This window comes from Thamnophis sirtalis, unplaced genomic scaffold (genome assembly GCF_051295495.1).
Source record: "Thamnophis sirtalis isolate CommonGarterSnake01/CBP01778 unplaced genomic scaffold, rThaSir2_p1.2 scaffold_7, whole genome shotgun sequence".
Taxonomy (NCBI): Eukaryota; Metazoa; Chordata; class Lepidosauria; order Squamata; family Natricidae; genus Thamnophis; species Thamnophis sirtalis.
Window position 1 is genome coordinate 91,442,736 of NW_028261387.1, and position 14,157 is coordinate 91,456,892.

The following is a 14,157-nucleotide window of genomic DNA, read 5'->3' on the forward strand; positions in this document are numbered from 1 at the left end:
AATGGGGATTATTTTACACAATGCACCCGATGTTTCTCTTTCTTTTTAAAAATAAAATAAAATCCATAGAACATACAGTCTCCGGTTCATGTTTTTTTTTTCCAATGTGATTCTTTATTATTTAAATAGGAAGAGTATTCCTTCACATAAACAATTACTCAGCCATCACATAACCAACACACAAACATGACAAAATAAATATACAAGAGCACAGATCAATTTTTTTTGTTTAATTTAAATATTAAATAAATAAGAAATGACAGGGTTTTAATTTTTTTTTTAATCATTATCAGTGCCTGAAACAATAGGAACGCCGAGACAAAAATAAAATAAAAATAAGAACACAAAACGAACAACAAAAAGGAGTTAATTTTTTTTCTTTCTCTCTCTCTCTCTCTTTCTCTCTTCATTTTGTCCCCACGCAAAAGGAAAAATCAAAACAAAAAATCTTTTTCTTAAAAAAGCACTTCAGTTATAAAATATCTTTAAAAAAATTCCCCATTGGTAAAAGAATAAATAACAAAAATATATAAAAAATAACTTGGTTGCATCAAAATTACACGCAAAAGTTAGATTTTTTTTTCTTACTTAGAGGGAATATTGTTTTATTGATCAAAAAGTTGTATTTTCTTCCAGGAATTATTATTATTATTATTATCTGCCTTTTCTTTCCTTTTCCTCTTGATGTGATATCCAGCTTTAAAAGAAGTATAAATTTAATAAATAAACATTTCAATAAATAGCCAAAAAAAACCCCCCAACCCCTTCAACATAAGTTGTTGCAAATATAAATTACATATATCTCCTCCCAAATTAGGATGCTTGCAGACATAGTTATTGGTGAATTCAATACTCAGATGAGCAGTCTGCCTTAAAAGCACCATTTGCAATGGAATCAGATTTAATGTTTGATTAGTACTTTAACAAAATCTACAGACAGCGTTTGAAAAGTAGAGAAAAAAGGGTGCGGAGAATGGAAACTACGTCACGGACCACCCCTCCTGAATCCACCTAGCCCCTCGTAGCGCACAGGTAGGAAAACTGCAGGCAGTCCTCGCCTTACGACCACAATTGTGCCCAAAATTTATGTTGCTAAGTGAGAAAATTTCGGAAGTGAATTTCGGCCCTTGTTTTGCAACTTTTCTTGTCACGTTTGTTTAAGTGGATTATTGTGTATGTTAAATTAGTAACCCCGTTGCTAAGTGAATCTGGAGTTCCGTTCGACTTTTGTTGATGAGTAGGTCGCAAAAGGTGATCACATGATCCCGGGACGCGGCAGGTGTCATAAATATGAACCAGTTGCCAAGTATCGCAATGCAAATCGCGTGACCAAGGGGATGCTGCAGTGGTCATAAGTGTGAGAAATGGGGATGACTCATTTTTTTCAGCGCCGTTGTAACTTAGAATGGTCACTAAATGAACTGTTGTACAGGTAATCCTCGGCTTGCAACCATCCGTTTAGTGACAGCCCAATGTAACAATGGCACTGACAAATGACTTACAAGTGGTCCTCATACTTACAACCGAACACAGCATTCTCATGGTCCCATGATCCAAATTTTTAGTGCTTTTAGTGGAACTGGCATATGCAGCGTCCTGGGGGGTCATAAAATCCGGATTTACGACCTTCCTAATTTTGCGTCCTTCCGGCAAGCAAAGTCAATGGGGGAAGCCAGGTTCGCTTAATGACCGCATGATTTACTGCAGTGACTTGTTTCACAACCGTGGCAAGAAAAGGGCTTAAAATTGGGCAAGACTCACTTTAACAACTGCCTTGCTTAATAAGAGAAATTCTGCTCCTCACTGTGGTCGAAAGTCAAGGACTACCTGTATGTAGCTCGTTATATATAAACAAAACACAACGAATGAACCCCAGGGCTGTCCACCGCTCGGAATATGGACAATGAGTGCACTCTTAAATAATTTACAGTATTTTTCAACTAACTACTCCCCCCCCAAAAAAAAACCCTTCAATTTTTTTTTTAAAGGAAGTGCAATTTCTCTATTTTTAAGTACTAAAATGAGCTGCAGTGTACCATCCCCTTAAGACTTTATTTACACACAGAATACCATATTAATACTTCATCTCGATCGCATTTCCCTTTATTTGCTTTTCGCACTTGCTACAGGTTGTAAGCCGGGGGTAAATGTTAATTGCCCTATTTAGCGCAACAGCTGGTTTATCCTCAGATGGGCGATTTCAGGAGCCGCCTGCAACCGTTCGGCCTTTGGTAAAGTCGCCCATCTGTGGGTTTGTGTGTGTTCCCTTCCTGTCTCCATCTTCATAAGGTAGTCCTTGACTTACAACCGTTTGTTTAGTGACCAATCATCTCCTTTTTTTTGCGACCTTCTGACAAGCAAAGTCAATGGGGAAGCCAGATTCACTTTTACGAACTGAACGGCTTAACAACGGTGGCAAGAAAGGCGATCAAATGGGGCCAAAACTCACCTAACCGCTTGTCTTCCTTAACAACAGAAATTTGGGGATATCCATGATGGATAGAAATTGAGGACTACCTGGGAGTGAATTGAGGATTGCAATTTAGAAGCTTGGATGGGAAGGGAGAATTAGCTTTTAAAACCACACAATTGCCAAGAAAAAAAAAAGGAGATTTAAGTGCAGTGAAAAGAATCTCAAGCCGCAGTGGTTAGAATGCAGTGCTGTAGGCTTCTTCTGCTGATCACTGGCTGCCAACAGTTTGGCAGTTCGATCCTGACTGGCTCAAGGTTGACTCAGCCTTCCATCCTTCCAAGGTGGGTAAAATGAGGACCCAGATTGTTGGGGGGAAAGAGGCTGACTCTGTAAACCACTTAGAGAGGGCTGTGAAAGCATTATGAAGTGGTATATAAGTCTAAGTGCTATTGCTATCTTATGAAGTAGCTAATACCTTATACTTCGAATTGTACCTAACCCAAACGCCGGAATTGTCTGGCTTTTGGATTTGCTGAGAAAAGATGTAAAAAAAGGTGTTGAGACTCTAGAAAGAGTGCAGAGAAGAGCAACAAAGAGGATTAGGGGACTGGAGGCTAAAACAGATGAAGAACGGCTGCAATTCATCAAGTGTGAGAAGTATCTCTCTCAGGACACAACTGCAAGTTGCACTGAAGATTCCCCTGCCTTCTTCCGGATTTCTCTACAGCTGTTATTTCAGGCTTTAGGTATCTCAAAATGGGTAGTGATTTCCCTCTAGCCAATTACAAGCAGTCCTCGACTTACAACCATTCATTTCGTGACCATTCAAAGTTACTGTGGGTCTGGGGGGAAAAAAGAAGACTTATAACCGGTTTTCACACTTACGACCAGTACAGATACACGATCAAAATTTGGGAACTTGGCAACCGGTATGCAATTATGACGGTTGCGTTGTCCCGGTGTCGTGCGAACAGCTTTTGCAAACCTTCCCAGCCGCCATCCGTGACAAGCAGCATCCAGGGAGGAAAGCCCGATTCACTTAACAACTGTGCGGATCTGTTTAACAACTGCAATGCTTAGCTTGATAACTGTGGCAAAAAAAACAACAACTTGTAAAGAAGGGCAAACTCACTTAGCAACTGCCTTACTTAGCAAAGGAAAGTTTGGGCTGATTTGTGGTCGTAGGTCGAGGACTACAGTACTTGGTAAGGCGCGCCAAATTTTTCAGCTTTCGATTTCTAAACATCGAGGGGTGCTGAAATCCTTGGGGATTGTACAGATATTTCCGTTACTTTAAAACAATGCAGATGTGCTTGGTAATTAACTACATAAATGTCATCCTTTTGTTTGTTTCAGTGCCCCATGCAGATCCTTCTCGTTAGCATGGCTGGGTTCAAACTAAGGATTCGTTTTCTTGATAAGGGGTGGACAAACCATAGTCTGTGTCCAGTGGTGGGATTCAAATAATTTAACAACCCGTTCTCTGCCCTAATGGTCTGCGTGGGTAGGCGTGGCTCAGTGGTCATGTGACTGGTTGGGCGTGGCCAACTCAACGTCACTCACGTCGATGGGCGCTTCGTCTTAGCTGTGACAATGTAATAAGGATTAACTGGAGAGGCAGTTTCTGTAAGCAGGGCAATAAAGATTAGGCTAGAAACAACACCAGGATGTTTCCTTCCTGCCTTCCTTACAGGATTAGCCTTGTAAAGTGGAAAAAAAGAAAATAAGATTTCTTCCAACAACCGGTTCTCCCAACTGCTTAGAAAGTTAACAACCGGTTCTCCTGAATAAGTGCGAACTGGCTGAATCCCACCGCTGTCTGTGTCCTCTTTCCGACCCCTCCTATCTCCCTCAGGAAAAAAAAAAAATCTAACCGTATCTCCTTGAATTTAGGGGGTGCTGAATCAATTTGCTTCGCAAGAGACATTCACTTCCTTGGAATTCTTTTAAGTGCACAGTGGACTTAACGTATCCTGGAGGGCGAACCCCAAAACCGAATCAAAGTGATTCTTTGGAAGAGCTTTACCCAACATTTCTTGAAGGACAGTCCCCATGTTTCCGTGAAACACAGAAAAAAAAATAATAATGTAGAAAACAAAGCTGAGAACCAATAAGCATTGCCATGAATGTTTCAGCCCAAAACCCAGAGGGAAGAGTAACTAGTAGCCTAGCCCAGGGGTCGGCAACCTTAAACACTCAAAGAGCCACAAAGGTCCTAACCAGAAGCCCCCTGTTCAATTCTGGAGGCGCCCGGAAGTCCGTAGAGTCTCCTCCTAGCGCGGCGTCCTTTTGCCTCAACCTGTCGTAACCAAAAGCCCTATCAATTGTGGAGCCGACTGGCAACCGGGAGCCGCAGCAGAGGGATGAAAGAGCCACATGCGGCTCCAGAGCCGCAGGTTGCCGTCCCCTGGCCTAGCCCATTTGTTCCTAGTCATGCTTGAAATATGTCTCTGGCATCGATGTCTGCAGTGCTACTGAAGGATGATGACCACGACGATGAACGGGACCAGCAAAAAACGACTTTCCAAAACTTGACGGGCCATTGGACCACGATAACACACTTAAGAATTCTCCCCTATAAAACGTCCCCAGATTGGTCTGTTCGTTAATCTCTTTTTTTTTCCCAAATAAAAAAAAAAGACAGACAAAGGAATACTGTAGTTGCAAACTCCAAAAAGCTTCCCTGAGAACCTTTGCTTTGTTTTTTGTTTTTTTTCCCGTTTCCTGTTGCGTTTTCCGCTGGAGATCCGGAGCTGCTTTTTTTTTAAAAATGGAAAATAAAAAATAAACGTGACTGTAATACTTTTGGAAGTTCTCATTGTCCAGCGGCTTTGGGATTCCTTCATTGAGTCAGAATCCTATCCCAGTGTCCACTACGGAGATTCTCAAGTCATCCAGGTCATGGTTGTACCCAAAAGTACTTTTTCAAGAGGCAACTGGACTTGCTCAGAGCTGAAGAAGCTTCTTGGATGAGAAGCGAAACGTCTTCAAATGAAAAGATGTAAAAAAGGTGTTGAAAGAGTGCAGAGAAGAGCAACAAAGAGGATTAGGGGACTGGAGGCTAAAACATATGAAGAACGGTTGCAGGAACTGGGTAAGGTAAAGGTTCCTCTCGCACATATGTGCTAGTTGTTCCCGACTCTAGGGGGCGGTGCTCATCTCTGTTTCAAAGCCAAAGAGCCAGCGCTGTCCGAAGACGTCTCTGTGGTCATGTGGCTGGCATGACTAAATGCCAAAGGTGCAAGAAACGCTGTTACCTTCCCACCAAAAGTGGTCCCTATTTTTCTACTTGCATTTTTATGTGCTTTCGAACTGCTAGGTTGGCAGAAGCTGGGACAAGTAAAGGGAGCTCACTCTGTTACACGGCGCTAGGGATTCGAACCGCTGAACTGCTGACCTTTCTGATCGTCCAAGCTCAGCGTCTTAGCAACTGAGCCACTGTGTCCCTATAAAGAACTGGGTATGTCTAGTTTAATGAAAAGAAGGACTAGGGGAGACATGATAGCAGTCTTCCAATATCTCAGGGGTTGCTCCAAAGAAGAAGGAGTCAAGCTATTCTCCAAAGCACCTGAGGGCAGGACAAGTAACAATGGGTGGAAACTAATCAAGGAGAGAAGCAACTTAGAACTAAGGAGAAATTTCCTCACAGTTGGAACAATTAATCAGTTTTGCCTCCAGAAGTTGTGAATGCTCCAACATTGGAAGTTTTTAAGAATATATTAGATAATCATTTGTCTGAAGTGGTGCAGGGTTTCCTGCCTAAGCAGGGGGTTGGACTAGAAGACCTCCAAGGTCCCTTCCAACTCTGTTATTCTATATTCTATTCAAAGAAAAACAAGGAAGTCCAATTGCCTCTTGAAAAAGCCCCTTTGGGACAACCCAAGCCAAGATTTCGATGGAGGGAGGGACCGCAGTTCCAGCATCTCCTGAACAACAGACGACGTAGAATGGACGGGTTATCTTGAGACGTGACCAAAAGCAACACGGGATGGTGGAACCTCCTGGGATGGACGGAGAGAAAAATCCCTGTCCTTGAACGTTCTAAATATTGGAATAACTGCGTTGTGCAGTGTCGGAATTGAGCAGCTGCGCGAAGATCCAGCCTCTCTTACCTATGTCCAAGATCCAGCTTTGAATCTACCGCCAAAATAAAAGAGAGTTCCCACTGTTTGCCAAAGTGATGCGGTCCAGTCAACGAAACAAAACGAAACGGAAACAAAAAAAAATGAGTTCATTTCTTCTTTTTGTGAATGGCCTCTTGGTTAAGTTTTGGTCCTTTGATTCATTCATTCAACAAATAAACCTGAGTGAAGGTCTTCTAAAGTCTTCCCGATAGCCTAACTTCTTCTTTCTTTCTCTCTCTCTCTCTCTCACATTCTCTTTCTTTTTTCCCTTCGTCCTACCTATTAGACCTGAATTCCCTTTAATGGCCTGTTTGATGCTTTCCAGGAGATCCTTGTTTTCAGGATTCTGGTAGCATTCTTGATTGGTATACATGTCAGTAAGAGTGTTCACGTAGGCATCGAAGTTCTGCTCACTGATTGGCTCCTGGATTCCAAAACAAACAGACAAAACAGAAGAAGCATAAATTACCATCATCGTAAATCCTAACTGGGAAACAGGGAAGTCATAATCATGAAGACTCATAAAGGCGTCTTAAATTCAGAAAGAACTGGGGACTTTTCCGTGTGTTTTCAGCTACATTACAGAAACCCAACTCAAAATCCTGATAAAGGTGTTGTTGCAAAGGTGCTTTTTCAGGAACAACTGGACTTTCTTGTTTGTTTTTTTCTTTGAAGATGTTTTGCTTCTCATCCAAGATGTGTGTGTGTATATAAATATATATATATATATTGTATTTTTCGAACTATAAGATGCATCTTGTTGTCTCCCAGAAGGGGGTGAAAATGTCTGTGTGTCTTATAGCAGTGATCTCCATCCTTGGCAAGTTTAAGACCTGTGGACTTCAACTCCCAGAGTTCCTCAGCCAGCAAAGCTGGCTGAGGAACTCTGGGAGTTGAAGTCCACAAGTCTTAAAGTTGCCAAGGTTGGAGACCACTGTCTTATAGAACGAATATTGCCAAAGCCCCGCCCACCCGGCAACCATTTTTTTGGCCTCTGCACGTCCTTTTTTCAGGCCGTTTTTGAGGCTTTTTTCGTCCTGTTTTGGAGACTTTTCTTGGACTGTTTTTGAGGCTTTTTTTTGGTTGTTTTTGAGGCTTTTTAGAGCTGTTTTTGTGGCTTTTCTTGGCCTGTTTTTGAGGCTTTTTTGGCCCATTTTTGAGGGTTTTTTTGGGGGGGGGGCATTTTTTTAAAAAAATGGGCCGCAAAAAGCCTCAAAAAAGGGCCAAAAAAGCCTCAAAAATGGGCTGAAAAAAGCCTCGAAAACGTGCCAAAAAGCCCCCAAAATGTGCCAAAAAGCTCCCAAAATGTGCCAAAAAGCCTAACAAATGGGTAGAAAATAGGCTGGAAAATGGCCAAAAAATGACCCCCAAAAGGGTAAAAAATGATGCCCACAGAGGCCAAAACCCTTTTTTTGTTGTTATTTTCCTCTTTAAATTTAGGTGCGTCTTATAGTCAGGCGCGTCTTATAATCCGAAAAATATTTTCATTCTCCACCATCCAGTCAGAGCTGAAGCAGCTTCTTGGATGACAAGCGAAACGTCTTCAAAGGAAAAAAAAAACGGAATGGAAATGCAATGAGGCAAAAAGATATTGGAGAATGATACAATTATGGCTGGAGCAAATTCTGTTCAAACCAGAAATTCTCCTCCTAGGCATAATACCAGAGGGGTATAAGAAAGATGTGCTCTATCTAGTTATCCATGTACTGACTGCGGCGCGAATAATCCATGCGCAGTATTGGAAAAAAGAAAGTATCCCATCAGAGTTAGACACAATTAGGAAAATTTTGGCCTGTGCGGAAGGAGATGGCCCTAGAATTAAAAAATAAAGGGGAGTTGGAATATTACGAAGTTTGGAACAGATTTTGTTATTGGTCTAAGACAAGGTGACAAGACTGGGACAAATTGTAAATGATGCAATTGGATAGAAGGATAGATAATGTACTAAGTCGGCTGACAGATAATAGATGAAATTAGCATATTTTTCGGAGTATAAGATGCACCTTCCCCCTTCCTAAAAGAGGGTGAAAATTTGAGTGTGTCTTATACACTGAATGGAGCCCCACCCACCCACCCACCCACCCACCCAATTGCTGGGAGGCAGATTTTTTTTTTCCCCTTGTGCTAATCAGGCTGTTTCCTGCAAGGAGATAAGCCAATAACTATAAATGCCTATAGAATGTTCAAATGATTAGACTTATTTTTTAAAGACTGCTTTGTTATTGTTCTAGACAACTTAGCAAAATGAAGATGCTTTTAAAAATAAATGCTTGATCTGAAGAGGCCCAGTGCTATTGTTTCTTCTTTTAAATGTGGCTGCTCCGGCCCTTTGGAACGAACTCCCCGCGGAGATCCGGACCCTCACCTCCCTTCAGGCTTTCCGTAAAGCCGTTAAAACCTGGCTGTTCCGACAGGCCTGGGGTTGATGAGTTCCCTTCCCCGCTCGAATTGTGTGACTGTTGATTGTTTTTATATTTTCTCTGTATCCTGTTTGTTGTTTTTGCCTTGTCTGTATTACTCCCTCCCCTGGGTTTGTTAGCCGCCCTGAGTCCCTCCGGGAATAGGGCGGCATATAAATGAAATAAACCTATAACCTAACCTAAACCTAAATAGCAGGAATAACTATGCTTCCAGAAAGCACATCAATTTGAACAGCATCCGTACAAGTGTGGTCTGAAATATAACACTACAATCAGTGTGTATTGTCTGTACTGTTTGCTGTTTGTTGCAAGGAGGCAAATTGCTGCGAGGCAGAGACAGATTCCCCCCCCCCCCCCGTTTTCCTCCCCAAAGGCTAGGTGCGTCTTATACTTCGGAGCGTCTTATACTCTGAAAAATACGGTATGTGTATATACTGTGATTGTATGGCCACAACGGCTTTGCTGTGCTGCACTATTGTTAAATGCAAAAACAATAACAATATTTTTTTTAAAATACAAATAATTTAAAAAACCCCAGAAAATCCAGTTGCCTCCTGAAAAAGCACCTTTGACCTGAATGACTGAGAATCTCTGCAGAACAATTTGACTTGGCCGACCAAGCTTGAACTGTGTAGTTCTCTTGTTAAAGTTTTATTCCTCACCAGGAACCATCCGCCACGTGCAAACCTAATTCACGGTTTCCATTTTCCGAGGTTCTTCCGGTGTTGTTTTTCCATCAGCGTTCATTGTACTTTAACGAATGCCCTGTTTGTCTTACCTCCTACGGGCCTTCGGGCATTTTTACACTAGTTCATAAATCTTCTGCAGAGATGCTTCCTTTTTCCAGCACTGCAGGTGCAATTATTCCTGACAAAATGCCATCCTCTCCACCTCCGCCAGCATACGGGATCTGTGTCCCCACACTCTGGACTGTGATTAACGGTTAGAGAACCTCATTAGCCATTATTTACGGTGTGCTTAACGAGGGTAGCCGGCCTCCTGCTGCTTGTATCTATTGTATCTGCCTTCGGTGGGTTATTCATTTCTCCCAGGTTCAAAGACACAACATTGTGCAACTGGTTTGAGACCGGGAGCTGGGTAGCTACGGCGTTCAGGGTGAACATTTCTTATTCGGCTTTGCTCTTAACGGCTCTTAAATTCTCCTAGGCCTGTGATGGTGAACTTATGGCACCCGTGCCAGAGGTGGTACACAGAGCCTCTCTGTCGCCAGCTGTCCTCCTCCTCCTCCTCTCCACAAACACCTCTCCCTTCTAGCACTGATGATGTTACCTAGTTGGGTCATGAAATGTCTGCAAGAAAACAACCAAGCTCAGAGAGCACCAAGGACCCCATAACTGTTCTCCTCCTCTTCCTCCTCCCCCCCTCCTCCTCACAAACTCCATTCCCTTCTAGCACTGATAATGTTACTTAGTTGGGTCACTAAATGTCTGCAAGAAAACCACCAAGCTCAGAGAGCACCAAAGACCCCATAACTGTCCTCCTCCTCCTCCTCTTCCTCCTCCTCCTCCTCCTCTACCTCCTAAACCCCATTCCCTTCTAGCACTGATGATGTTACCTAGTTGGGTCATGAAATGTCTGCAAGAAAACAACCAAGCTCAGAGAGCACCAAGGACATAACTGTTCTCCTCCTCCTCCTCCTCCTCCTCCTCCTCCTCCTCCTCCTCCTCCTCCTCCTCTTCCTCCTCCTCCTCCTCCTCCTCCTCCTCTACCTCCTAAACCCCATTCCCTTCTAGCACTGATGATGTTACCTAGTTGGGTCATGAAATGTCTGCAAGAAAACAACCAAGCTCAGAGAGCACCAAGGACATAACTGTTCTCCTCCTCCTCCTCCTCCTCCTCCTCCTCCTCCTCCTCCTCCTCCTCCTCTCCTCCTCCTCCTCCTCCTCCTCCTCCTCCTCTACCTCCTAAACCCCATTCCCTTCTAGCACTGATAATGTTACTTAGTTGGGTCACTAAATGTCTGCAAGAAAACCACCAAGCTCAGAGAGCACCAAAGACCCCATAACTGTCGTCGTCCTCCTCCTCCTCCTCCTCCTCCTCCTCCTCCTCCTCCTCCTCCTCCTCCTCCTCCTCACAAACCCCATTCCCTTCTAGCACTGATAATGTTACTTAGTTGGGTCACTAAGTGTCTGCAAGAAAACCACCAAGCTCAGAGAGCACCAAAGACCCCATAACTGTCGTCCTCCTCCTCCTCCTCCTCCTCCTCCTCCTCCTCCTCCTCCTCCTCCTCCTCCTCCTCCTCCTCCTCCTCCTCCTCCTCCTCCTCCTCCTCCTCCTCACAAACCCCATTCCCTTCTAGCACTGATAATGTTACTTAGTTGGGTCACTAAGTGTCTGCAAGAAAACAACCAAGCTCAGAGAGCAGCAAGGACCCCACAGTCATCGTCTTCCTCCTCCACCTTCTCCTCCTCCACCACCTCCTCCTCTCTGCAAGCCCCATTCTCTTCTAGCTCTGTTGATGTTACCTAGTTGGGTAATGAAACGTCTGCAAGAAAACAACCAAGCTCAGAGAGCAGCAAGGACCCCACAGTCATCGTCTTCCTCCTCCACCTTCTCCTCCTCCACCACCTCCTCCTCTCTGCAAGCCCCATTCTCTTCTAGCTCTGTTGATGTTACCTAGTTGGGTAATGAAAGGTCTGCAAGAAAACAAGCAAGCTCAGAGAGCACCAAGGACCCTTCATTTCCCTTTCTGTTCGTCTCTGGTGTCAGGTAAGACATCAGTTCTGCCTCATTAATGATTGCCTGCCGCAGGATAGAATTAATTTCCGGAAAAATATAGAGTAGGCAATTAATAACTCCTTTTCAGTTGTTCTAGTTCAACGAAGCTTGGGGGGGGGGGGAGAATTACTGTCCAGTAATTTGACAGCTGGATACTGGTTTGCCCCCGTTATGTTAAATCTAATGCATTCTCTTTATGGCCAAGATTGCTCAGATGACAGAAATTGAGGTAAAAAGTGAAGATATTTTTTTGGGGGGCTGAATTACAGTGGGTGCTGCAACATCTATTACATTTGAATCCTCTCTTAGCTTTGCTCGATGCGTATTCTTGATGAAGCTTGTGTCGTTTTCTTTTAAGTTGGGTTCTGAGAACTAATGAGCAACAATCCCAAAACACGAAAAGAAGATCCTGCTGGCTGGGGAATTTTGGGAGTTGGAGTCCACGGGTCTTAAAGTTGCCAAGGTTGAGAAACACTGATCTATCGAGACCATAGGAGAGAGGCCTCATTAAAGAAGGATTGGGCTGGATTTGCTATCCCTCCTTTTCTTGATGGGAAAGTAAGAGCCTCCAGCATAGCTGACTTCCCTCTGCCCTAACCTTCTGCCTAGCCTGGCAACTAAGCTTCTTTCCCATTAAATCTGGCTACAAGCTGGGCTACCAGCCATATTGAGTTAACCTGAAACTGTCTGGTCTAATTTATGTCACAACTGGATGGTTTTATAAACCATTCTAATCAGTTTTACACCCAGGCTAGACCATTTTCTCCTTCCCTTCTATCTCTCCTGCTCCTCCTTTCTTTCCTTTCCCTCCCTTCCCCTTCCCTTCCACCTCCTTTCTTTTCCTTTTTGTTCCTCGCTTCCTCCTCCTTTCCTTTTTGTTCCTTCTCTTCCCTTCTTCCTCCTTTCCTTTCTGTTTTGTTCCTTCCCTTCTTCCTCCTTCCCTTCCCTTTCCTTTTTGTACCTTTCCTCCTTCCTCCTTTCCTTTTTGTTCCTTCCCTTTCCTCCTTCCTCCTTCCCTTCCCTTCTTCCTCCTTTCCTTCCTCCTTCCTTTCCTTTTCCGAAAGGCCTGGCTTTTCTGGCAGGCCTGGGGCTATTGACCCCAAAATACGGTCCAGCCCCATTTAGAACGGAGTGCATGGTGTGCTGTTTTTTAAATCTATCTTTTCTTTCCCTGTATTTTTTTAATTTTATTTATTTCTGTATTGTAAGCCGCCCGGAGTCCTACAGGATTGGGTGGCATATAAATGTTATTAAAATTGCAAACTTGCAAACTTTTTCTTTTCCTTCTTTTCCCTTCTTCCTCCTTCCCTTCCTCCTTTCCTTTCCTTTTTGTTCCTTTCCTTCCCTTCTTCCCCCTCCCCTTCCTCCTCCTTTCCTTCTTTTTTCCTCCTTTCCTTTCCTTTTTGTTCCTTCTTTTCCCTTCCCTTCTTCCTCCTTCCCTTCCTCCTTTTCTTTACTTTTTGTTCCTTCCCTTCTTCCTCCTTTCTTTTCCTTTTTGTTCCTTCCCTTCCCTTCTTCTTCCTTTCCTTTCCTTTCCTTTCCCTCTCCTCTTCTTTCCCTCCCCTCCCCTCTCCTTTCCTTTTCCTTCCTTTCCTTTCCTCCTCGACCAATGAACGAGGGAATTAGTCTGCTGCCCAGAATTTCAATACAGCTTCCAACGAACAACCAATCTCATGGTCAACTGACCACAACTGGCACACAAGACATTTATAAGCTAAAAGAGGACCAAGAGGACCAGAAAGTCCTGCTGATGATGTTACCTAGCCTGGTAATGAAACGTCCAGAAATGAAATTGAAAAAAAGCTTGGAGAGCAAACCCCTGCCAAAAGGGTGTCGTTTTTCCACACCGACTGTCCTACTAGGTTAAAAAAAAGGACCGAACCAACGATTCAGAGGCATCCCCCCCCTCCATACAATAATGGCTTATAGAAACCGGGATGTGAAGGATTAGCAGCATATCTGAGGTCCTCCTCTCCTTACCATGTGTGGAAGGCGGATATTGGCAAGACTTTGGATAAGGGTCTGGCTCAGCCCTGAGAGCTCAAGGAAGAGGGCTTCGTTCTGCTCCTCTATCATCTTGTTCTCCTCTTCGATGTTTTTGAGGTTCTTCTCCATGCTGGAGATCTGCCGGATCAAAAGAAGAGTGGTTACAGGGGACGTGGACAGTGAATGTAGCTTTTGAAAGCTCACGGAAGGTTCTGGAACAAATTAACCCTGTAGAAAGTCAGCACACACACACATGCACACACACACACCCCTCCTAGAAGAATGAAATATCTTGAGGAATGTTAAAAAGGCAGAATATTGCATTTCCCTAAGTGAGAAATGGAGAAATGTGTCTTTTTAGAGGCAGAAAGCAGCCCCCAGTCCTTCTTAATATCCCACAGCAGATGTCAGCACTTAAAAGATAAAGAGCTTATTGAAAGAAGACAAGTATCTAGATAGCTCTATTCATAAGGAA

General features: G+C 43.6%; 1 protein-coding gene across 1 annotated transcript in view; it reads right to left on the reverse strand.

Annotated features, from left to right (window-relative positions):
• Nucleotides 1–5,686: 5,686 nt before the first annotated feature.
• Nucleotides 5,687–14,157, reverse strand: part of MYT1 (myelin transcription factor 1) — a 95,369-nt gene continuing 86,898 nt past the window's right edge. Inside the window, 2 exon segments of the mRNA XM_087720872.1 lie at nucleotides 5,687–6,961; nucleotides 13,677–13,820. Coding sequence (XP_087576998.1) covers nucleotides 6,704–6,961; nucleotides 13,677–13,820 — 402 coding nt within the window. The 3' untranslated portion in view covers nucleotides 5,687–6,703.